Genomic DNA, 23,743 nt, shown 5'->3' with positions numbered 1-23,743 from the left:
AGGAAAGGCTGACTTTAGATGCACACTGGGTGTATGACTCCTCTTAAAGTTCAACTTTAAATAGACTGTGTTTCCTAAAATATATTCTGTATTTTAACTCCTAATCTCAGTTAATACAGAACTGTCTTGCCTGAGTTTGTAGAAGCCATATTTATCTTTCTCAAATCTTCAAACCATGGAAAGCAGATAGGAAAATGATTGTCTTTAGATGTGACTGCCTGTGAAAAGCAGATACTGATAAGTTTGACTAACATGCTTACCCAATCCTTTTCTTCCTCCTCTGCCAGAATGAGCTGTAGAGCTTGACTTTGATGTCTCCGCTCTTGCTGTTGTAGGAGGGAGCGAAGGAGTTCGCTGCGGCCCTCACCGCCGAGCGGATCAAGACCCCCCCGAAGCGCCCGGGGGGCCGCCGGAGAGGCCGGCTTCCCAACAACAGCAGCAGGCCCAGCACCCCCACCATCAATGTGCTGGAGTCGAAGGACACGGACAGTGACCGGGAGGCGGGGGCCGAGACTGGCGGGGAGAGCAACGACAAGGATGAGGAGGAGAAGAAGGATGAGACCTCGAGCTCCTCGGGTGAGGCTGCGGCCGGGCCCCTGCTACTCGCGGGGCTCTGGGCTGCTTTGGTCTGCACTGTGCCGAGGGCCGGGTGCCCTGCTGAGCCGTTAGTTTCCGGCGCGGTGAGACCTCCAGGAGCAGGGCTGGGGGCTCCCTCCTGCTGTCTTTACCCTGCACCCAGCGCTCACCTGTGGTGGTGTCCGTGCGGGTTATTTAAAGGTTGAGGGTCCAGTGTATTCTCACACTCTGGGTGGTTTTCCTTTGCCAGTTTTCTCAGGCAGCGCATAAAGAAATCTGATCATTCAGATGACCGTTCTTGATAGTCTGCAGGTGGGTGGCGTTGGTTAAGAGAAGGCAGCCCAACTCCTGACTAGTACGTTCCCGGTTGTCCTTTCAGCCCTTTGCATCCTACCATGAACAGCAGCCGCGAAACCGCATTTGCTCTTGTTTTAGAAGACTGTGTTCAGGGGCGCCCGCTCCCCTGTCTCTACGGGGAAGAACTTCCCGAGAGTTTCTAGCCTTAGTGCATTCTCACATATGACTCACTGCCTGTTTTCTGAAGCACACCCAAGCTCTGCGTCTTGATACTCTTCTCTAGTTGCCATTCCAGGCCTCCCTCCCTCCCTTTCTCCACTTGCTACTTCTTGAGCAATGCCTATCAACTTTGGTTTTGTAGAAGCGAATTCTCGGTGTCAAACGCCAATAAAGATGAAGCCCAACACGGAGCCCCCCGAGAATGTGGAGTGGAGTGGCGCCGAGGCCTCCATGTTCAGGGTCCTCATCGGCACCTACTATGACAACTTCTGTGCCATCGCCAGGCTCATCGGGACCAAAACATGTCGACAGGTGAGCGTGGCCGAGAAAGCCACCAGCAGAGACCTTCAGACAGACAAGCATGTGGGCACTGTCCAGACCTAGGAACATTCCTAGGAACACTATCAAGTTCCTGTTCATCTGAGAAGAATTTTTTTTTTTTTTTTTTCGCTGAGAGGGAACTGAGAGAGATGCTGCAGGCAGGTGGCGGTGGGTTTCAAAAACCCAGAATTTAGATGTAGCCTTGTGACTCGTGGGGCTTCCCTGCTAGCTCAGCTGGTAAAGAATTCGCCTGCAATGCGGGAGACCTGGGTTCCATCCCTGGGTCGGGAAGATCCCCTGTAGAAGGCAAGGGCTACCCACTCCGGTATTCTGGCCTGAAGAATCCCATGGGCTGTATAGTCCATGGGATCACAAACAGTTGGACACGACTGAGTGACTTTGACTCGTGACTTGAACAGAGAGGAACCACAGCAGCGCCACGAGACAGAGTGGAGAGCGTGTGGGAATGAGCGGGAGACCGGTTGCTCACACAGACGGTCCTCATGGCATGTGGCTGTGCTTCCTGCCAGGTGTATGAGTTTCGAGTCAAAGAATCCAGTGTCATCGCGCCGGCCCCCGCCGAGGACGTGGACACTCCTCCCCGGAAGAAGAAGAGGAAACACCGGTGAGCGCGCCGGGGGGAGGCCAGGGTGGCCTGGCTGGCTTCCTCAGGCCGTTGCTGCTGTTTTCCTTAGACCCAGCGGCTGGTCTGTAGGTTTGGTGTGTTGAGTCATAGTCAAGGTTACATTTTCACTTCGGAGAACTATTTATGGTGTGTCTTGGGAGCCTGTGAGCTCCAGAGCCGGTTTCCACACCAGAGCCCGGGTTTGCTGGGTGTGTGGCGTTGACTCCAATACTCTTCATGGCCACCCCGCCATCACCCCAGCGGAGCGGGTGGCGGGGCGGTGAGGGCAGCAGGCCAGTGCCTGCGCAGACACGGAAAGTGCCCAGACACACTGTTGTAACCTCCAGGGTTTTTAGAGAGAAGCATAGCTGGGTGTTGAGTAAGGGAACACTTAGATTCTACCTCAGAAATGGTCTGCATGTTCATATTACATTTCTTTGATAAGTAATTTAATAACTTAGCTTTAGTCGATACTTTTGCATTTTCTGTTTGGACTATTTATTTCTGCCCAGATAGCTCAACTGAAATGATTAAAGATTCCAGAAATTAGAGTGTGCTGTGTCAGTACCCTCCACAGAGAATGCGCCGCGGCCCGTGGCGGGCTGGCTGCTCCACGTGCGCCCAGGTCACGAGGGTGGTGTCGTTTGTGTTTTGCAGGTTGTGGGCCGCACACTGCAGAAAGATCCAGCTGAAGAAGGGTTAGCATCTTTCCATTCAGCCTCCTTACTAACTCGCTGTCTCCTCCTCACGTGTCTTAGAATAGTAACTGGATTAGAGTTTGGGATGTTCAGATAGACCTGACTTTATGCATTAAACCAGTTTAGACGGAGGCTACCTGTTGGCTAGAGAACTCTGGGAGCCTGACTGAGGTGTGACAGTGCCCGGGGGCTCCCTGGCTCTTGGCGGGCGGGGGCGGGGCGCGTGTGCCTACCTGGCGTGTGGCCGCCTCTGGCCCCGGGACTGACGCGTGCTCTTGTCTGTGCAGACGGCTCCTCCAACCACGTTTACAACTATCAACCCTGTGACCACCCGCGGCAGCCTTGCGACAGCTCGTGCCCTTGTGTGATAGCACAAAATTTTTGTGAAAAGTTTTGTCAGTGTAGTTCAGAGTGTAAGTACTTGTTGTCTTGATGTCATTGCGTGAGAATTAAATTGACTGTTGGTCAGGAATTTAAAACTAACTTCAGTCAACACGAGGGCATCATGGCAACCCCTGTGGTGTTTCCTTTGGGAAACTCACTCACGCCACAAGCCTGTGTGGAGCCCAGCCAGTCTGCCTGGCTGAGGCACATAGGCGGGCAGGTGAGGCCAGCATGGATTAAAGGAACTTTGTATTGTCTTTGATCATTTAACTTTTAAATCATAGTAAAGTTGGCACAGAATGGAAGGCAAATCTAGAAGTGGCTCCCCGGTACTTTCCGGACACTAGAGATTCTCATGAGTTAGTGGGTCTGCTCTTCAGAGGGAAGGCCTGTAGTGGCATCCGGGTGAGGTCGGCAGTTGTGCACTGAAGCCTGGACAGCAGCGAGGCCCCCAGAGCCCTAACTGAGAGCCCTGGGTGCCCGCGGTCCAGAGCCCGCCTCCCCGCGCGTGCGATCGCTGCACTGTAAGTACGCAGACCGCCTTTCACTCCAGTGGCGAAGCAGGAAGGTGGCAGTCGGTGTCCGTGTGGATGGCCCTGACGTTCCTCTCTTCCCTTGCCTGTGTGACGACGGTGGGAGAGTAAAGGGGCCGCGAGGGCTCGGTGAGGTCGTCGGGCTCAGCGTCGGGCAGTTCTCACCTGACAGAGGCGTCTCTCTGAAGGTCAGAACCGCTTTCCCGGCTGCCGCTGCAAAGCCCAGTGCAACACCAAGCAGTGCCCGTGCTACCTGGCCGTCCGCGAGTGCGACCCCGACCTCTGCCTCACCTGCGGCGCGGCCGACCACTGGGACAGCAAGAACGTGTCCTGCAAGAACTGCAGCATCCAGCGGGGCTCCAAGAAGGTAGGAGCGGGCGCTGCAGGGAAGGACTAACTGTCCCAACCAGGGGGTTTGTTGCTGAGCGTACGAAACTCACAGCACGTTCTAGGTTAGTTAGCTTAGTTTTTTAGGGGAGGTGATGACAGTAAAAAAGACCTGTCATTGGAAATGACCCTGATGGTGGGAAAGGTTAAGGGCAGGAGAAGGGGACGACAGAGGATGAGATGGTTGGTTGGCATCCCCGACTCAATGGACAGGAGTTTGCTGGTGATGGACAGGGAGGCCTGGCGTGCTGCAGTCCATGGTGTTGCAAAGACACAACTGAGGGACTGAACTGACCTGAGCACTTTTGTGTGTTAACTCCTTAGTTGTCCTGACTCCGTGAATTAGGAATAATCATTAAGCCCAGAGTTCTGAGACTCGGAAAGCAGCTGGGCTCCAAGCAGGCATTCTAGCCCCAGACCCTGGCTGCGTGCGGCGTAGTCAGCTCCTAGGGCCCTGACTGAGTGTGCGGTGTAGCTGAGATGGCACTGTTGTCAGAAATTCTGGCACCTCTGCCAGAAATGATGTATGTCACTGGCTTTACTTTTTTTGTCTGTGGTGTTAGCAGGCATTCAGATGGTTTTACTCTAGGTCCTCATGTCACAGTGAGGACAGCGTTTCCCATGGACCCCCATTCAGCCCTGAAAACTTCTCATTTTTCCCCCAGTCCCAAACCTCCTCTCTTGTACAACAAAACCCTCCTTTGTCATCTTTCTGGACATCTTTTACCTCCTCAAACAGAAAACTGTGTAGATATTTCTTTTACCAATTAGGTTTCATTTGCTTAACAGTATCTTGCTGGTCAAGGAGACACTTGGTTAATTGCCCTGACGGGAGCGTAGGCCAGGTCAAAGCACAGCTCAGGAACCTGGGGATCAGGGAGTCTCCTTTAAAGATATAAGAAATGTGGAATGAAAGCATGATAGTCAGCCTGAGGAAAAGGTAGGGCTTTGGGCTTAGTTCCCAAACACGGTCTGTCTGTAAAATTGACAGCGGTGTTCACCTTGCTGAGCACAAGAGTGCTGGGCCCTGGGGTTCTGTGCTGTCGTGAGGAAGGGCTGTGGAACAGTGCCCTGGAAGGAGGGACAGCGCTTTGGGGGGAAAACAGGCTGGTAACCCATCAGGCGGGGTGGCCACTGGCCCAGGGGAGGTGGAGGTGGGGCAGGCAGCCTGTGAAGCTGCCGGTGGAGTCGGGGAGTCAAGGCTGAAGGGTGGCTGAGGACGCACCTGCGGACCAGCTCAGGGCCACCAGCTCCGGCGACACCGTTTTCCTGTGAGGCAGACACTTAGGCTCTTACTGGGTTTACAAAAAAAACAAAACGTGGCTTCTGCAGCTTGTCGGCCCCTCTGGTCACACGGGGGATGCTGACCCCCACACCCCTCTGTGGCTGAGTCACCCCGGTTCATCCTGTGGTCTAATCTGTGCGGCCACGTTCTTCTTTGATGACGATTGTGTTTATTCTCTAGCATTTACTGTTGGCACCGTCTGATGTCGCAGGCTGGGGGATCTTCATTAAAGACCCTGTACAGAAAAATGAATTCATCTCGGAATACTGTGGAGAGGTAAGGCCGGGCCCCCCAGTCAGTTGCAGACAGTGGGATGGCTGCTGTGCTCACGTGGTGTCACCTGTAATATGGTTTGGACTGAGTTTCATTGGGCAGGTGCATTGGGTTTGATTAGAGATGAATATAAATACCTTTTTAGCTGAGACTCGTGGGTTTGGTTTGCTTGGAAGCTACACCGCTTCAGTCCTTGTCACATTCAGCTTTTTATCACCTGGGAATGAGGGGGAGAACAAGAACTTTACGAGTCTCTCCTATTTAATCCGTAGCCTAACTGATAAACTACAGCATCGTTTCTAGGTTGTTAAGTTAGGGCAAACCCTGGGGCTGGCTGCATTTTGTACCAAGTAAAACAGACCAAGGTTCCTCATGTTCTCCAGGCAGTTACTTTAAAGCTGTGGAAGTATTTCTAAGTCAGAGTCCTTAAAACACCACTGTTCTCTGACAAAGAGAAATTGGCCAGTGACCCTCTGCTGAGTGTCATCAAGGTCCCAAACGTTCCAGACGAGCTGGGTGTCTGCCAGGCTCAGCTGATCGTGAATCACCTCACCCCGTGTCTGTCTTTTCAGATTATTTCCCAAGATGAAGCAGACAGAAGAGGGAAAGTGTATGACAAGTACATGTGCAGCTTTCTGTTCAACTTGAACAACGGTACGCTGCGGGGCCAGTGCCCCTCTGGGTCCCAGGTTGCACCTCAGGTCCCTCCAGGGGCAGAAGCAGCAGAGATGACATGAGGGGTCCCGGTGTCAGCTGTTTGAAGGGGGCTGGGCTTAGGAACAAGCTGTTTGCTGGAGGGTGTCCCTGGTGGCTCAGATGGTAAAGAATCCACCTGGAGTGCCGGAGACCTGGGTCGGGAAGATCCCTGGGAGAAGGAAAGGCTCCCCACTCCAGTATTCTTGAGCTTCCCTGGTAGCTCAGATGGTAAAGAATCCACCCGCAATGCGGGAGACCTGGGTTCGATCCCTGGGTTGGGAAGATCCCCTGGTGAAGGAAATGGTACCCATTCCAGTGCTCTTGTCTGGAGAATTCCCTGGACAGAGGAGCCTTGGGGGTGCCTACATTCCATGGGGTCGCAAAGAGTTGGACATGACTAAGAGACTTTGCCCCAGGTTGGAGGAGTGTAATGTGTGGTGCGGGTGGTCCTGCAGTGTGCAGGGAGGGGCCGAAGCGGCCCCGGGCTCTGAGCCATCCTTGGCTCTCCTCCTGCGTCCCTCCTGCCACGGCTACCAGTTGGCGCCTCTCTCCTGGGAGGGCCTGGAGCCCCGCCCTGTGAAGCACCTCCTCAGCCTCCCGGGGGTCCCGAGGGCTGATGGGGACGCGCGCGTGCAGACCCTGATCCTGGGGGAAGGTGTCGGGTCCGTGAGGTCCCCACTCCACACCCGTGCTACTCCGGGGGTCTCGCCACTGAAACCACTGGGAACAAGTGGTCTGCGTGCTCCATAACCAGTAACGTGAAAAAAAACTAATTTGAAGACACTTAGTATGATGTTGGGAAGAATTTCATTTTAACCTAGGGGCAGCATTTTCTTCCAGAGGTCATTTCTTACCGGTGAACCAGGTTGAATGATCTACTTGCTTTTGAAGGCAAACTCTATAAAGAACAGTAACCACTTATATTTTTACAGAATCATAATAACCTTGTGTTTATTGATTTAAAACTAATTGTTTGCTGGGTTATGGTTATTTTTTTGTCTTTAGATTTTGTGGTGGATGCAACCCGCAAGGGTAACAAGATTCGTTTTGCAAATCACTCAGTAAATCCCAACTGCTATGCAAAAGGTAAGTGCTCCCAGGCGGGTGGAGTCCCCGCAGGGCGTTGTGAGTGGTTCTGGGCTCCTTACCAGACTCCCCTCCTGGGTCGTCCTCACCGATGCCTTGACACCACGCCTTTCTTTGCAGTGATGATGGTCAACGGCGATCACAGGATAGGGATTTTTGCTAAGCGAGCCATCCAGACTGGTGAAGAGCTGTTTTTCGATTACAGGTTGGTTTCTAGTCTCTGAGGGCTTTTCTGCCTGGATGCTGAGCTCTGGCCAGAGGCCAGCTTCGGGCTGGGCTTCCATTTGGGGCTGGTGATTTACTGGGGGCGGTGCTGGGAACTAGGGTGTACTGCTGGGGTAATGGCGTTTCCAGTATAAAGTCATGCTTTTTAGAAGTTCAAAAAACACAGAAAGCTCCATTTTTACCTTCAGGGTCAGTGCCTGCCATCAGGGTGTTGAGCACAGGCTCCCGGGGGGTGGTTATGCCGCTCGGCATCCGGCTGGCAGTTTATACTGTCAAGTTCTGGGGAAAATTGACAAGTTATAGAATATTTAAATATAGTCAGAGGAATGTTTAGTTCCTGTGGCTGACTGTACATCCCATCGAGAAGCTTGGTATTCTCTGTCGAATTGTCTTAACCTGGGGCCTGTGTGGAGCTGTTTCCAACCCAAATCTTCCCAGGAGGAGCAGCTGGGTGGAGCACCTTTCTTTGGGGGACCCTCGGGCTCACCCCGGTGGGAAGAATCACAGGCATCTATCTCTTCTTGCCTCTGTGCTGTCTCCTGGCTTCAAGGGGCCTGTGGCCAGCTCTGGCCCGCTAAGGTTCTCTGCACTGCGTGTCTGGCCTCAACACCGGCCCCCCGCTGTGGGCCTGCCTTCCCGGGCAGTTGGTTTCAGGGGCAGGGGGCTGGCTGGGGAAGGGGTGTTACTGCCACTTCTGTCCAGCTTGGCTCCTTGGCAACTGGAATGTTCGCACCCCTTCTGCGAAGGCACCTCTGTGCAGGCAGCAGTAACGGGCTCGCATGTGCCTTGCCGAGCGGGCTGGGTCTCACCCCGCGCTGCAGGGCGCTCACCTGTTCCCCCCGCTGTTTCAGATACAGCCAGGCCGACGCCCTGAAGTATGTGGGCATCGAAAGAGAAATGGAGATCCCTTGACATGTGCTACCTCCTCCCCCCTCCTCTTGGAACAGCGGCCTTAGCTTCAGGAACCTCGAGTACTGTGGGCGATTTAGAAAAGGAAAATGCAGTTTGAAATTCTGAATTTGCAAAGTACTGTAAGAATAATTTATAGTAATGAGTTAAAAAAAATCAACTTTTTATTGCCTTCTCACCAGCTGCAAAGTGTTTTGTACCAGTGAATTTTTGCAATAATGCAGTGTGGTACATTTTTCAACTTTGAATAAAGAATACTTGAACTTCTCCTTGTCTTTGTCATTTGTTACACCGCCTCCCCAGCTGGTTTTAGAAAAGGACTGAGTGATGGGAAAAACATTTCACCCCTTTGGTTTGTCAGAAGCCATCCTGGGAATCTGGGTGTAACACATATTGCCTGTATTAGGCAAATTAACAAATACTATTGCAAACATATTGCAAACATATGTTATCATATACCACACATACTGGCTAAGGAGACGAGGACCCAGTAAGTGTTCACTGCTTGCATCTGAGACCAGGGTGCACGCGGTGCGTCCCGGTGCCGAGGCCTGCAGGTGCCTGCCCTCTGAACCTCATTCTCCGAAACGACAGGCGATTCCTGCGATCTAGCTCTAAATCCCACTAGATACAGCCCTTCAGAAACATGACGGGGACAACCAGACTACTTCTAAATCTCAAAGGAGTAAGAAACACCCTTACCATCCCGGGAAACAGGGAGCTGCTCCTCAAGCCTTGCAGTGGCAGGAGCGCCCAGGGCGGCAGCGATCAGTAAGTTTCCACTGATTTGTAACATGAATGGGAAGCTCAGATAAAGGCTGGTTTCTGCTGTCTCGATGCACAAGCCCTGTGACCTGAGTCCTGGGATACAGTTTATTCACCCTTGGCTTTGGCAGCGGAAAACTGCACGTGTGTGTCTCCTGTGTCCCCTCATCTTCCCCACAACCTGCTGAGACCCCTGGTCTCTGCTCCACCCAGGAGGTGTCGCTGACCAGTTTGGGGAGTTGCCCCCGACCTTGGCACGTGGCCTCTGTGAGGCCTGTTTGTTCACTGTCACGTGACCAGAGGCAGCAGAAGACAGCAGCTACCCTGAAGGAGGGCGGGGCTTGGAGCACCGCCCGGTGTGTGCGCTTCGCACAGCGGGCTTTCATTCCTCGACAGGCAGCATACCTCCAGGAACCAGTCCACTGACTCACGGATGCGGAGATCCTGACCAGAAATCCTGGCCTGCAGCCACAGCCACATCTCACGTGATCGAGAGCATCCTTAGCTCGTCAGCTTGACTCGGTCCTTTACCTGGGATGGGGGGGTGGGGGTGGGGAGAAAGAGCTTGACACACGGTACTCAATTCACACAGAACACCAAGTTTAAATATGTGCTTTTTTCTCTTCCCCTCGCTCTCCCACCGAGGTAGTAATTGACATTGTGTGAGCCTGGTGGGTTTAGTTCCCCAACAGGGGGAACCAAGAAGAGCTATGTGGAGTGAGTGTCCACATCAGCAGATGCATACACGTCAGGGTATGGATGCAGTCACGGTTGCCATGGTTTAGGAAGATCACACCTTGTCCACTGAGGAGAAAGAGCCCAACAACAGGCTGTCCAGCTGGAGCTTTGTATGTGAACCAAAGCTCCATAAAGAAGTTTTAGAAAACTGTCCTCACCTATCTTGACCAAGTCATTGTTGTGCCTCTAGAGAGATGAGATTCATGTGTATAGAATCAAATCACCCAGACAAGTTGTTGCCATTCCTAAAAAAAAAACAAAAAACTTTTTTTTAAAAAGGATTTAGTTAAGAGGGATTTACTTCAAATGAGTCAAATGATTTTTTAGCTGGGTGTGGCAAAATCTTTTTTTCCAAAGGAAAATTAAGATACCTCAATGAATAGGTAGGCCATCTTAAAATAATTCAGTGAGTAAAAATATTTTAAATTTGGGTGCCTCTCAGCCCTGTATCTCCTGTTGTGGTGTCCCTGGATGCCTCCTACAAAGGCGCTGACCTGTGAGGGCTGGCAGTTTGCCTCTAGGCAGGCGTGAGGTTTGACCCATGAGAAGCTAGCTCAGGAGAGGGGCTCCTGGACCTGGGCTCTGCCTTGCTGCCCCCCTCCTAGGAGAGAGGAGATGGTTCCATCAGGGGCAGCACTTAAGCGACTGCCCGGAACACAGCTTTCCTTCAGTGAACCAATCCCTGTGGGTTATGCCAAGGCTGCCATACACTACCCCTCTCCCGGGGCATGAACTTCCCAGAGGGCCTGGGTACTAGGCGGCCTTCAGAGGTGGGTGATGGCAGATTCAGAAGGCTACTATTGAGGTTCTGAAAAATGCAGCTCAATGCAGGAGACCCTGGTTTGATTCCTGGATGCCGGGGAACTCAACCCTCGTGGCTTGTATTTGGAGGCCCGGCCATTCTTGTTAGGCTAGGAAGTGGTTTGCGGAATGAAGGCATCAAGTCTGGAACTACCTTTTATTCCACACCCATTAAACAGGACTTTCACCTAGTGTGAAGGTCGGGGTGGGGGGTATGCACAGGGAACCTCCCAAAACCCACCTCCAGTCTGCCTTTGCTCACGGATGTCCTCGGTCTTACCAAGGACACTCTTCATCCTGGAGGAACTCGAGAGACGTCAGTAAAGTCTCATGAAGAGGTCCCTTCCCTCTCTTGAAGGGGAGGGTGGGACGAATTGAGAGGAGCATCAGCACAGATGCACTGCTGTGTGAAACAGCTAGCTGGCGGGAAGCCGCTGTGTCCTCTGCGATGACCCCGAGGTCACCCCTCGAGGGGTGGGACGGGGGGAGGGTTTGGGGGAGAGCTCAAGAGGGAGGTGGTCTATATCTGATTCACTTTGTTGTGCAGCAGAAACAAACACAACATTGTAAAGCAATTGTACTTCAGTTAAAAAAAAACCACCACCACGAAGCTCTATTATGTGTCCTGGCAACCCCACTCCTGGGCATGTATCTGCGGAGGCCATCGTCTGAACATGTACCTGGACTCCAACACTCACCGAGGCGCTACTTACAGTACCTGGACGTGAATGTCCATCAGTAAATGAACAGATGAAGAAGCTGTGGTACCTAGACACAATGGAATATTATCCAGCCACATAGAAAAGAATGAAACAGTGCCATCTGCAGCAACACCGACAGACTTAAAGACTGTCACACTAAGTGAAGCCAGAAAAAGACACACCATATAATATCACTCATATGTGGAAACCTTAAAAAAAAAGGAACAAATGAATGTATCTACAAAACAGAAGTAAGAGTTACAGATGTAGAAAACAAACGTGTTGAAGATGGGGTAAGGCAGGGGAGGGATAAATTGGGAGATTGGGACATATGCATACTGCCACATATAGAATAGATAACAAGGACCTCCTGTATAGCACAGGGAACTCTACTCAATATGCTGTAATGACCTGTATGGAGAAGAATCTGGAAGAGTGGAAAAAGGTGTAACTGAATCATTTTGCTGTATACCAGAAGCTGACAGGTAAATCAACTGCACTCCAATAAAATTAAAAAAAAAAAAAAAAAAGCAATTTACCTTCCTACTCTTGCGGGGAGTCAGACACAAGTGCGGCAAGCGGCTGTGGCGGTTTACAGCGCGTCTGTCCCTGGGCAGGCGGACTGTTGCCAGGAAAAGCAGAGCTGTGGTCTCAACTCGCAGCCGGGGACTCACAGGGCAGTCTCTAGGTGGTCCTCGGAGCCCCAGGGCACTACAGCTCTGGGGGGTGGGGATTCTCCGCTGGGAGGGGAGGGGCATTGCTTTTTGCCTGGTTCATACACTGGGGCTCTTATTAAGACTGTTAGAAAAAAGATATACTAAGACAAACATGGAAACCGTTAGACAAGTGCTTAAGTCTATTACTTTCCTTTTAATAACCCGTTTAACCATTAAAAAATTTTTTTAACCATTAAATTTTAAAAAACTAACCTGTTAGGTGCCAGATTGGTCCAAAAAACTGGAAGGACACGGTAGCTTGGGTGTCTTCCTCCGGCCCTGCTTTCAGAAGCAGGCCTCAGGGCAGGTGGAGATGGCACAGGTGTTGACAAGCATGTCCGAGTCTCCGGTCACGAGAGCCACGTGTAGTTTTTATGGACCACGAAGCCCAAAAGACTAAACCAGCCCAGGGCTTCTGCTCCCGCCTCCTGTTCCTTCTGGATTCAGGCTGGGAAGTGACCGCACAGGGGCTGCAAGCCAACCACCAGAGACCACAGACGAGGAGTCACAATGGGCCAGAGGTGAAAGGGAGGCGCTGGCGGTGGGCGTGGCCCCTGAGCCCGACTCCGGACGAACGCCGTGACCAGCGGCCACCCTTCCAGGAAGGCGACTGGCTGAGCCTGGCCAGCACCACGAGGGTCCACAGAGAAGCCGCGGGGAGGCTCCAGGGCGTCGGTCGCTGGAGGCAGTCAGGGGAATGAAGGCAAACGCTCCAGGAGAAGGCGAACAAGGGCTTGGACGGCCAAAGCTTAAACGTGTTCCCTCTCGGCAGGGCGGCCCTTGGGGCCTCAGGAAGACAGCAGGGAAGGCCCGTTTGCACAATCATTATATCTTTTATTTACAGATAGAAATTAGTAAAACTTAAAACAAAAACCCAATGCGACTTGTACAGAAATCCTTTAATTTTCTTTATTTTCACACATTAAAAAATGAAACACACTATACAAATGGTTTTCTCATAGCAGATTACACGTGGGTCCCTTCAGACCCGCTCTCCAGGACTGCCGGCCTCCGAGGGGCCCCGGCCGGCAGCTGGGGCTCGCGTGGCCAATGGTTGATCCGGATGCAGACGCATGCAGCCCTCAGCGCGGGAGGTCCCCCCCTCCGGTCTTAAATTAGGTTAAATGGCGTCGGTGTCCGTATGTACAGACGTGAAGTGTGGCGGTCCTGAGCAGCTCCGGGGCCCGCGCCCGCGCCGGGGGCCTGGGCCTGGGGCCGGGCGGGCGTCCGGGGGCGCGGCCGCCGCGCTCGGGGCTGCCGTCCCCGCGGCCGAGGGGCTGCGCCCGCGCTCAGACGCCCGGGTTAGGCCAGGTAGCTGTAGGTGTCCTTCTCCCCGTCCACTCGCTCCAGATACTCCTTTTCGATCAGAATGTCAATGCATTTCTGGGCGTGGTGTTCCGAGGAGGGAGAGGCCGTGAAAAGAAAAACACATTTACCGACGGGAGGGAGGGATTCTCCCACCCTTCCCAGGGGGGTGCCGTCTCACTTCCCGAAGAGCCCTCTCGCCCCCCGGGGTTTTCCACCGCCCCCCTCACGTCTCAGAAGGGGAACGAGCTGCCCGGTTTCTGTGTGAAAAGACCCCAGGGGTCCGTGTCCCGGGGCTGCAGGCCCCCGGGGGCCCAGAAGGAGCCACGTCAGCGGGACGAGCCTCCCGCCGGGCTCCGCACACGCAGGAGGCTCCCAGGAGGGCGCTGTTCGCTCTGAGCAGCTCAGCAAGCGGAATGCTGAGGATTTTGCACGTCTCAGAATTCGGCCTGTTTTCTTTGTGGAAACCTATTTTACGTGACTAAGCCAAGCTCCTCCGTGACAGTCACTGCCTCTTTTGTCTCCTGAGATAATAATCATCTGAATCCTGGTGCTGGGGGATTCTTATACCTTAATTACTGGGACCCGGGGCTTGAATCTTGAGGACAGCTGAGTCAGGACCTCTCCAAGTAACTGCTGGTGTTTTAGGACCTTCCTCATTTTCATAATTCTCACAATAGCCGCCTATGTGACCAAGGAAAGAAAAACAGACCTTGTTTTCCCCAGAGTTAACCAGAACTTGTCTGTAATGAGGAGAAGTAGCAATAAGGCTGCGGGGTGCGCTCTGTGCGCAAGACTGGGATCTCAACGGGAACGAACACACTGCAGGTCCAAGGACGCAGGGGGCCAATTTTTTCTGCTTGTTTCGGCGCCAACACAACAAATGTTAAAGTGTTTTGGTTTTGTGAGCAGCACTTTTAGTAATTTAACCCAACTAGAAAAATTCAGTCCTCAAAGCCACAGATGGCACTTGAGCGCTCCACCAGACAAGCCTCGCTCCCGCCAGTTTTACGGACTTGCTCTCATCTGTTTCATCGGTATTTCATCTACTCCACCCAGAACCATCCATCATCCAGGCCGCCTCTCCCAAGCCCCAGGCGACACACAGCCCGAGGGAAGCGCCCCCAGCCACCGGCGGCCCACCTGCCTCGAGAGGGGCTGCCCCGGTCACCTGGATCAGTAGTTTGCGATCTTCCTCGATGTTTTTGTGTGTGGTTTCCTGTTCCTGCTTCTGTTCCGTTTTCATGGGCACATTGATGTTAACCCTTAATTTTTTACTGTCAAGAAAGTCGAGGAGACCAGTCACTATTGCTTTTAAAGACACGCAGTAAAGCTGCTTTCTGTTTTTGGTCTTAAAGAGGGGCTCTGTCCCCAGACAGAGGGTGGAGAGCATGACCAATGACCTCCCGCCTCCCCAGGCCGTTGCCACGCCATCTCTGTGAAAGGCCCCCTAGTTCCCTATGGGGCGGGGTCCTACCCTGCCAGCAACGGGACGGCTGTGTCCCAGGAAATTCAGCTCCTTAACCTGCTCTCCCCAAACTGTCAAGTGAAATAACATCAAGACACGGGGGCTCAGAGGGCCAGGCTTTCTAGGTGAGCCATTTACCAAATGAAGAAAACCTGGAAAACTGAGAGTCAACTGGAGAAACACCTGGGATGGCCAAAGGATGTCAAAGGCCCCGGCAGAGGCAGCACTGGGCTCCCAGCCCCGTGTGCGGTGACACCCGTGTGCACGCTTGGGGTCAGGGGCTGAGGCTGAGGCCTAGGACCATCTCCTTAGCAGATTTTCCTTACTTTTTATAACCAAGATATAATTTTATTAAGGTATCTGGCTTCAATTCCACCTCATCAACATTTGCATTTTCATCTTCCAAGACCTGTAAGAAAACAACTGTTAGTACATCATCTCAGGAAACGGCTTTCTTCCAGTTTAACATTCAAAGAACACAGACATACCAATAACTTGGACTTCAATAAAATCTGTAGGACTTGTGCCAAAATGTCCTGCAATTAAAGAGAAAAATAAATTTTTTTCTTTGCAGTAACAACCACAGCCAATCCCACAGAGTCCATTTTTGGGGAAAAATTAGTGACCCAAGTAGATTACGTCCAGAGGGAAAAGAGGGCTGCGCCCCTCAGCGGCTCCCCAAACCTACTCCGAAAAGTGGCTGCAACCCCTTTCTGCTCTTGATCACCCAGTATTAAAACTCACAACTCTACTAATAAAGACCAGAACGTGTAAGATCGACTTCCTTGACTGCATCTTGGACACAGCACTGAAAGGAATGGGCAGGAGCTTCAGCGGCCTTGCACGCACCTTCTGTTCATGAACACACCAGGGGTGGCGCCCGAGACCCTGCTGCTGACTTGCCTTTGGTGAACCTACGCCCCTGGGCCGCCTCTGCGCGCAGAGAGCGGGCGGTCCGTCCTGTCTCAGCTCTCCTCTAGCGCCCCAGCTTGGGGACCCCACACAGCGGGACAGCCGCCAGGACACTCACGTGCCCCCCTGCCCTTAAAGGAAGGCCATTTCGGCCCAGGCGAGGCCCAGCTGGAGAGGCCTCCGGTGTGCTGACTGGCCCGGAGCCGGATGAGGATGAGGTGGCCACGCCCGCGGCATGGCCGCAGAGGCCGTCTTCACAAGCCAGAGTGACGGAGCAGCCAACAGCCCTCATGCAGGAGAGGAGAGGGAAGTGGGGGACAGCCGGCTGAGGGGCTAGCGTGGAGGCTGCACAGGGAAGCGAGGGGCCGCCCAGCTCCGAAAAGGCAGTTCCCTCCCTGCAGTCTGGTGACAACCTGAGCCTCTCCTCCTGGTGAGGAATGAGGAAAGAAAAAGAGAGAGTCTTACGTGCACAGAAGCAAATTCTTGTGTTATTAGAACTTGAAAATGTATTCTGGGCTAACTTGAAGCATGATGCAAAAATAAATGACTTTCCTAATTCACATTCCATGAGGCCAAGATTACCCTGACACCGAAACCAGATAAAGCTATCACAGGAAAATGGCAGACCAAGTTCCCTATGAATAAAGAAGCAAAAATCCTCGAGAATATTCCAGCGAACCAAACCCAGCAGCATATAAACAGTATTATATACCATGACCAAGTGGTATTTATCCCAAGAATGCAAGGGTGGTTCAACATTTAAAAAAACAATCAACAAAACACACATCAATAGACAAAAGCACAGTCATCCCAATAGAGCAGCAAGAACATTTCAACAAAATCCAACACTCTTTCATGATGAAAACACTAAAAAACAAAATATAGAAATAGAAGGGAATGTCTGCAGTCTAGTAACCAGCATCTAAGAAAAACGTACAGTGACAAACTGCAAGCTTTCCCCTCAAGGTCAGGAACAAGACAAGGATGCCTGTGCTCACCACTTCTACTCAGCACTGTACAGGAAGTTCTATCCACAGCAATCAAGCAACAAAAATAGAGACACCCAAGGAGTAACAGTAAGTAACAAAACTATTTGCATTTATAGATGAAATGACTGCATATTTAAAAGTCCTAAAGAATCCACACAAAAAGTACCAGAATAAATGCATTCTGCAAGATTGCAGCATACAAGATCCAACAGGTAATTGTATTTCTGGACACCAGCAATGAATTTACAATTTCATCAACAACAGCATCGAACTTAATAGAATACTTAGAGAAGTAAATTTCACCAAAGTATCAAACTTAGTACTTAGGAGTAAATTTCACCAAATAAGTGTAAAAAGGCTTGCATGATAAAAACCATGAAACACAGTTAAAAGAAATTACAGACAATCTGAATAAACAGAGAAAGACATCCACGTTCACAGATTAGAAGACTTGATATTGTTAGGATGGCAATTTTCCCAAAGCAACCTACAGATTTAATACAATCGCCATCACAATTCCAACTGCCTATTTTGCAGAGACAGACAAGCTAATTCTGAAATTTATATGGAAATACGAGGGACCCAGAACAGCTAACACAAGTTTGATAAAGAACAAAGTTGGATGTCTCGATTCCAAAACTTATTACACAAAGACAATGTGGAACTGGCGTAAGACAAGACACTCAGATCAGTGGAGAAGAACTGAGAATCTAGAGATACAGCTAGAACCAACTGACTTTTGACAAGGTTGCCAGTACCAACCAAGAGGGGAAAAACAGGTATAAAAATATCCAGTCACTATGATGTACACCTGAAACTAATGTATTAATTTATACTTCAATTATACTTCAATAATAAGTCAACTGTACTTCAAGAAAAAACAGGGCAAGAACAATCTTTGACCTTGGATTAGGCAATGATTCCTTAGATGTCTGACACCAAAAGCATAAGCAACAGAAGAAAAATAAAGTGGGCTTCATCAAAATTAAAACCATGTGTGTGATAAAGAAAATGAAAACCCACAGAGTAGAGGGAATATCTGTAAATCACTTATCCGAAAAGGGTCTACTACACAGAATATATGAAGACTTCTTACAACTCAACAAAATGACAAATAACCCAATTAAAAGTGGGCATAAACATACAATGAGGCACTACTTCATATCCACTAAAATGGATGAGCACCGTGCTGGCAAGGATGCAGAGAGGGTGGAACTCTCACACACTGCTGCTGGAACACAAGCGGCGGCAGCCACTGTGGGGCCGCCTGCCAGTCCCTCCAGAAGGTAAACGTAAGCTATCACGACTGTAATTCCGCTAGGTTTACACCCGGGAGAACTGAAAGTACCTCCATCCAAAGACCTGCACACACATGTTCCCAGGAGTGTTACTCGTAATAATCGAAAAGTAGGAACAACTCGAATGTCCCTCAGCTGATAAATGGACAGACACGCTGTGGTCCGTCCGTATACTTATGTGTTTCCATCACAAAAAGATGAAGGTAAAGAGTAGTTACTGCTAACGGCTACTGGTTTCTTCTTCCGCTGATGAACTGTTTGGATTTGTATGACGACGGTGGTCGTACAGCCCCGTGGAAACCACCGAGTAGTATAGAATGGTGGATTCCGTGTCATGTGAAATGTAGCTCAATAAAAAACGATTAGCGGGAAGGATAACATCTGGTGAAAATTTAAGTTTAGTAAGGGAAAGCTTAGGTGCAAAGAGGGCTGAGAACAAGCTAAATGAATGAGAAAAGCGAGCCATGTGGGCATGTGCGGTAGGTATATGTTACACTGAGTTTAAAAATTAAGCTTTGAGCACATCACGTGTGGAGCCCTGGAAGAAGAGCCTATTTGGGTCATGGGCCTTCCCCTCCCCAGGACACAGGGGCTGGAGTACCATTTTGATCTGGGTGCTGTCCGTCAGCTGCTGCACGGCATAGGCATCCTCGGTGTTGTACTGGAGCAGGATGGCCATCTGGAATGTGGATGCCTTCGGGGCCCCATGCGAAGGAAAGAGAGGAAAGAGCTAAATGCTGGGCAACTCCCAAAAGAACTTACTTAGGAAACCAGTGCTCTGAATAGACGCAAAAAACAAAGCCGATCCAGCAAGTGGGAGTAACGCACGTCTCACAATTCCACCATGATCCGCTTCTTCCTGAAAGACGCCACTCCCTACCTTTACAGACACTCGAGGATTCTGCATTTTCTTCCACATGTTTTGTCCATGTAAATACAGTGGACCTTTGAATGACGCAAACTGAATACTTAAGATGGAGTGTCTTTTTAATGTAAATGGTCTCGATAAAGTTTACATGTCTACTGATCCAAAGCGGGGCGGGGGTGGGGCACGGAAATTTTAGGTAATGAAGTCTGAACTCAGAGATTCTTCTATGTATACTTGGGAAGAAAGAAAACAATTTCAATTGCATAGGGGACCCTTGACATGGGTTTGAACTGTGTGGGTCCATTTATCTGTGGATTCCCCACCCCCAACAGTAAATAGGACACTGCTACAGATCTGAGGTTTGTTGAATCTGAAGATGTAAGGAAACCATTGGATGCAAGTTGCTGACTCTAAGTTTTGTGCAGATTTTCAACTGCCCAGGGGGTCAGTGCCCCAAACTCCCACGCTGCTCAAGGGTTAGCTGTATAGAAATCCACATTCAAGCTGATAAAGACCTCTGGACCTGGTGTGACGGAGTATCAGACACTTCAGTTTATCAGAGTAGAATTGCTGAAAAGTTTAACGAGCGGGTTGAGTCTGCAAAATGCAGTCAGAAGTTTTTTAACACTTACAGATTTATAATTGCTTTTATAAGCTTATAAGCCCACAAGTGAACCCTCTTCAAGATGGAATCTTTAAGGGACAAGATCTTAACGGAAACTGTGGCTCTTATCAGCCAGGAGCCAGAGGAGGTCCCTTCGCCAGGCTGACGCTTGGCTGCTCAGCGACAAACCGGAAAGCAAGTGACAGTTACCATCAGGTGGTGCGCAGCGCCGCAGGGAGCGAGTGCTGAGGCTGCTGTTGACAGGAAACTGCCCCGCAAAGAAGAGAGCTAGTATCACAATTACAGACAGAAAACTCCAGCTTTTAAAGCTGGTATCTGAACACTAGTGTATGTCAAGCAGAAGCTGTGTCAAGGACACTCTGCGACCCCAGGGACTGCAGCCCCTCGGCTCCTCTGTCCATGGGATTTCCCAGGCAAGAACAGGAAGCTGGAGTGGGCTGCCATTTCCTCCTCCAACCTGTCTCCCTGACTCAGGCCCTGAACCTGTGTCTCTTACACTGGCAGGCAGACTCTTTGCCGCTGAGCCACCAGGGAAGCCCTCAAACGCTTATTAAAATACATTCAAGTTCACTTCGTCTTCACACTGCACACAAAGTCCAAGCTCTAACACCGCCTCCACACTTTTGTGGAGGAGAAAAGTGAGGTTCAGCATTAGTGAGTAGCTTCTCCCTTAGCTAGAGAGAACTCACCTCTCCGACTCATAAAATCGAAGCTGTTTAACCTCGGTATTATTTTGCAGAAGCTTAACTCTAGATTCTGTCGCGTGTTACCATTGGATTTCTATACTTCATCTTATCTTCATTTATATTAAACAAACAAACCTCCAAAATAAAAAGTGATCTTACCTGCAAAGTGTATCTGTTTTTGAAGCAGTTTGTTACTAATTCTCCTTTTGACAGTTGATATAACCACGTCAATTTTCTGCCGCTGTGACGGCTGGCATAAAAGGCTGTGAATCGCTGGTAACTCCGCTCCAGCTGCGTACAAGGTGGGGAGGGCGCTTGTGAAACACGTACCTCCACACATCCTACGGTCAACACCTCTAAACAAACACTGGCCCTAGTTCACAGGACAACATGCTGACATGAAAGTGAACTGCAAGCATCAAGTGTTCATTATCTTGCAGAAGCCCGTTAATTTACACGTTTGAAAGTGCAATTAGAAAAAGTCTCTAGTTAAGACAAGTAGGGATCACCACGACGTTCATCACAGAACTACGAGGTCCTACTTTCTGAGAGTAAACCACCACTGCTGAGTGGGACCGGAGGGGCCACCTCCTGACCCCACGCCGGCCAGTGCTCAGGGCTGCCTGGGCACGGCTCAGCCAGCAGGAAGGCCTTTTGCAGGCATGCCGGCATGAAGGGGTTCCTCCTCATCCCTGCCCAACACCAAGGGAACAGAAGAGGAACCCATCCTTACCTCCGACGGCAAGGCAAACGTGCAAGACTGCTGAAAGGGCCACGATCCGGAACTCAGCACTTGAATACTGAAATCCACTGGGGGAGGGGGAAAGTTCAGGAATACATTAGCCTTATAAACTGGAAAATGCCAACAGAGCAGGTAAACTTAAATCGCTTTTTATTAAAAGAAAAACACACTAAATGAAAAATCCTGCTTTAATATAAAAACTAAGGATGAAACACACTAAATTTCAATTAAATTTAGTAAAGGGAAAGTGTTAGTCACTCAGTTGTGTCTGATTTTGCAGCCCCATGGACTATAGCCCACCACGCTCCTCTGTCCACAGGGATTCTCCAGACGAGAATACTGGAGTGGGTTGCCATTCCCTTCTCCAGGGAATCTTTCCCACCCAAGGCAGATTCTTTACTGTCTGAGCCACCTGGGAAGTAAAGGGAAAAAGAGCCACAAACGCTCTCCCCGAAAAGAGTGAGTCTTTCATTCCTCGTCTAACTCAGAATTATAACATCATGTGCCTGTCTGGCTTCATCTGCTCTGGTTTTCAGCCACCAATAAGCTCAGTCCACTCAGGGTACACCTGAGTTCCTCAGGCTGGATGGCCTGAGAGCCTCAAACTCAAGACCATGAGAAGCGCAAGTCAACTGACTTCATTATGCTTTGCGTGGCACTGAAGACTCTGTGTACAGCACAAAGACTGTATGTATCTAACACACACATAATCTATAAATTATACCATAATGTCATCACTGCAGACAGCTGACAACAAGTCAAGTTTTACAATGGAATGGTGCTTTTGATTTGGGGCAAGTACAGCCTCATTTTTCATTTAAAAACAAGAGAATCACCATATGTCAGCGAAACCTGCCACCCCCTGCTGCAGTCAGACCTCGCAGGAGCCCAGTGGGCCTCTGTGTCCTGACACCAGCCTGTGCTGACCCCCAGTGCAATCAAGGAGCCAGGTTTTGACTGGTCATCTGTATGGCCACGGCAGTTTCTTATAATAGGAGAAACTGCTAGAATGGAATCAAACTAAAGTGAAAAAACGTTAACTGAAACTTAAACTGTAAGCGGCACCCCTGAGCTGGCGACCGGCCAGGGTGAGGCGGCCACGCCAGCCAGTGGAAGAGGTCAGGGCTCAGGACCTGAACACAAGAACCCCACCGGCTCGGCCCCTCGGGGGAAACGCCAACCCCTTTCCCCAGCTTCACCTCCTGTCATCACCCAGGAGGCAGGAGGCGGGGGGTGCGGACTTCCTGTATGCCTGGCCCTGAATTTCTGATAAAGCTGCTGTCTCTTGCACTCACTACAAAGAGCACCGCCTCCTCCAAGAGCCCTGCCTGGTCAAGGAAGCTCGGGAACCAGGGGATACTCACAGTCCAGTGGCTCGGAGTTCGTCAGGTGCTTTTTGAACTGCTCATTCAAATCTTTGCTTACACCAATGTCTTGAAACATCCGCTGAAGTTTAGAGGTATACTCAAAACCACAAGCTTGCTGAAATGAACCCAGACAACTGCCTTATTAACTTCTCCAGAGACAGAGATGCATACAGGGGCGTCTGACGGGCAGCAGACAGACGCCGAACAGCAGTACTGAAGCTGCAGCAGGTGCCGGAGCTCACGGTATGGACATGCACCGATTAACGTCCATACGCTATCAAAGCCTACACAGCTGTAAATAGAACCGTCAGCGACTGGCGTAGAACACAGTGACTGCCACTCGGGCGGGAAGAGCGAGGATTTCTGACAGCACGAGAACACCAAGACGACTTGGCTTGTCTGTGTCTCGCCCGCGGCCGCGGACTGACCTGCCCGCCCCCCACCCCCCATCCCATGCTGAAGTCCTAGGCTGATGGCACTCGGAGGTGGGGCCGCGGTGAGATAAGGAGGTTTAGGAAAGGTCCCGAGGGTGGACCTCTATGCGGGGAAGAGTTGGCCGGGTGGGGACGTGGCTGGGCGTCCTCAGGGAAGGGGTGGGGGAGGGGCGCGGAGCCTGCACTGGACACTGAGCTGCCTGGACCTTGATCTGGGCATCCTGGCAAGCCTCTGGAGCTCTGAGAACACTTCTCTCCTGTTTGAGCCACTGAGTTACCGTATTCCATCACAGCAGCCCGCACGGAGTAACACTCATTAACTAATTTCTGGTCACAGTGAAATACGCCGTAAAACATGGAACAGCCCCTGAGAGGCCAGGTGCAGCGGGAGCCGAATTAAGAAATAAATGCTCAGTAGCCAGCTAACACTGATGTTTCCTGTCCTCCTGCAGACGTGGGGTTACTAATAGTCAAGCAAGCCCAGAGAAATACAAAAAGCCCCACTTGCTCAAGGCCAACAAAACATACGAGTGGAGGCCATGCCACGTGGAGCGATTCCTGGTGGTGGGGGGAGTGGGCAGGTGGGGGCTGGGGGCACGCAGAGCTGGGGCTGTGCGCAGGAGCCGGGAGAGGATGCGCTGGCCGGGCTCAGCTGCAGCAGAAGGGCGTGTGTGTGTGCGTGCACGCATGGCTGTGTCTGGGAACCTGTGTGTGCGTGCACATGGGCACACGCGTGAATGTCGGGGAAGCACAGGCAGCCCTGCGACGGGGGCCTGGACGCGTCTCAGCGACTGTGGGGGGGCCTGGACGCGTC

General features: G+C 51.0%; 2 protein-coding genes across 8 annotated transcripts in view; one reads left to right on the top strand and one right to left on the bottom strand.

Moving 5' to 3' along the window:
* The window catches only part of EZH2 (enhancer of zeste 2 polycomb repressive complex 2 subunit), a 56,648-nt gene extending 47,864 nt beyond the window's left edge, over window positions 1-8,784 (top strand). For 3 of the 6 annotated variants that reach the window (XM_040260299.1, XM_040260304.1, XM_040260302.1), the window contains exons 10-20: window positions 336-576; window positions 1,235-1,404; window positions 1,944-2,038; window positions 2,696-2,736; window positions 3,024-3,149; window positions 3,842-4,020; window positions 5,506-5,601; window positions 6,171-6,252; window positions 7,300-7,380; window positions 7,501-7,585; window positions 8,457-8,784. In XM_040260299.1, coding sequence (XP_040116233.1) covers window positions 336-576; window positions 1,235-1,404; window positions 1,944-2,038; window positions 2,696-2,736; window positions 3,024-3,149; window positions 3,842-4,020; window positions 5,506-5,601; window positions 6,171-6,252; window positions 7,300-7,380; window positions 7,501-7,585; window positions 8,457-8,517 — 1,257 coding nt within the window. In that variant the 3' untranslated portion in view covers window positions 8,518-8,784. The remainder of the gene's footprint in view (window positions 1-335; window positions 577-1,234; window positions 1,405-1,943; window positions 2,039-2,695; window positions 2,737-3,023; window positions 3,150-3,841; window positions 4,021-5,505; window positions 5,602-6,170; window positions 6,253-7,299; window positions 7,381-7,500; window positions 7,586-8,456) is intronic. The other 3 variants (XM_040260301.1, XM_040260300.1, XM_040260298.1) reach the window with 2 other exon arrangements.
* Window positions 8,785-13,113: 4,329 nt separating this feature from the next.
* CUL1 (cullin 1) overlaps window positions 13,114-23,743 on the bottom strand; it is an 89,492-nt gene continuing 78,862 nt past the window's right edge. For both annotated transcript variants that reach the window (XM_040260297.1, XM_040260296.1), the window contains exons 14-22: window positions 22,493-22,610; window positions 21,120-21,196; window positions 20,546-20,677; window positions 18,809-18,901; window positions 15,497-15,544; window positions 15,335-15,417; window positions 14,712-14,817; window positions 14,111-14,224; window positions 13,114-13,618 (exon numbers count right to left, since the gene is read on the bottom strand). In XM_040260297.1, the coding sequence (XP_040116231.1) occupies window positions 13,538-13,618; window positions 14,111-14,224; window positions 14,712-14,817; window positions 15,335-15,417; window positions 15,497-15,544; window positions 18,809-18,901; window positions 20,546-20,677; window positions 21,120-21,196; window positions 22,493-22,610 (852 nt within the window). In that variant the 3' untranslated portion in view covers window positions 13,114-13,537. The remainder of the gene's footprint in view (window positions 13,619-14,110; window positions 14,225-14,711; window positions 14,818-15,334; window positions 15,418-15,496; window positions 15,545-18,808; window positions 18,902-20,545; window positions 20,678-21,119; window positions 21,197-22,492; window positions 22,611-23,743) is intronic.

The sequence above is a fragment of the Oryx dammah genome, unplaced genomic scaffold (assembly GCF_014754425.2).
Source record: "Oryx dammah isolate SB20612 unplaced genomic scaffold, SCBI_Odam_1.1 HiC_scaffold_18, whole genome shotgun sequence".
Lineage (NCBI taxonomy): Eukaryota > Metazoa > Chordata > Mammalia > Artiodactyla > Bovidae > Oryx > Oryx dammah.
Note: the sequence above shows the minus strand (reverse complement) of the source record. Positions and strands in the feature narration are given on the sequence as shown.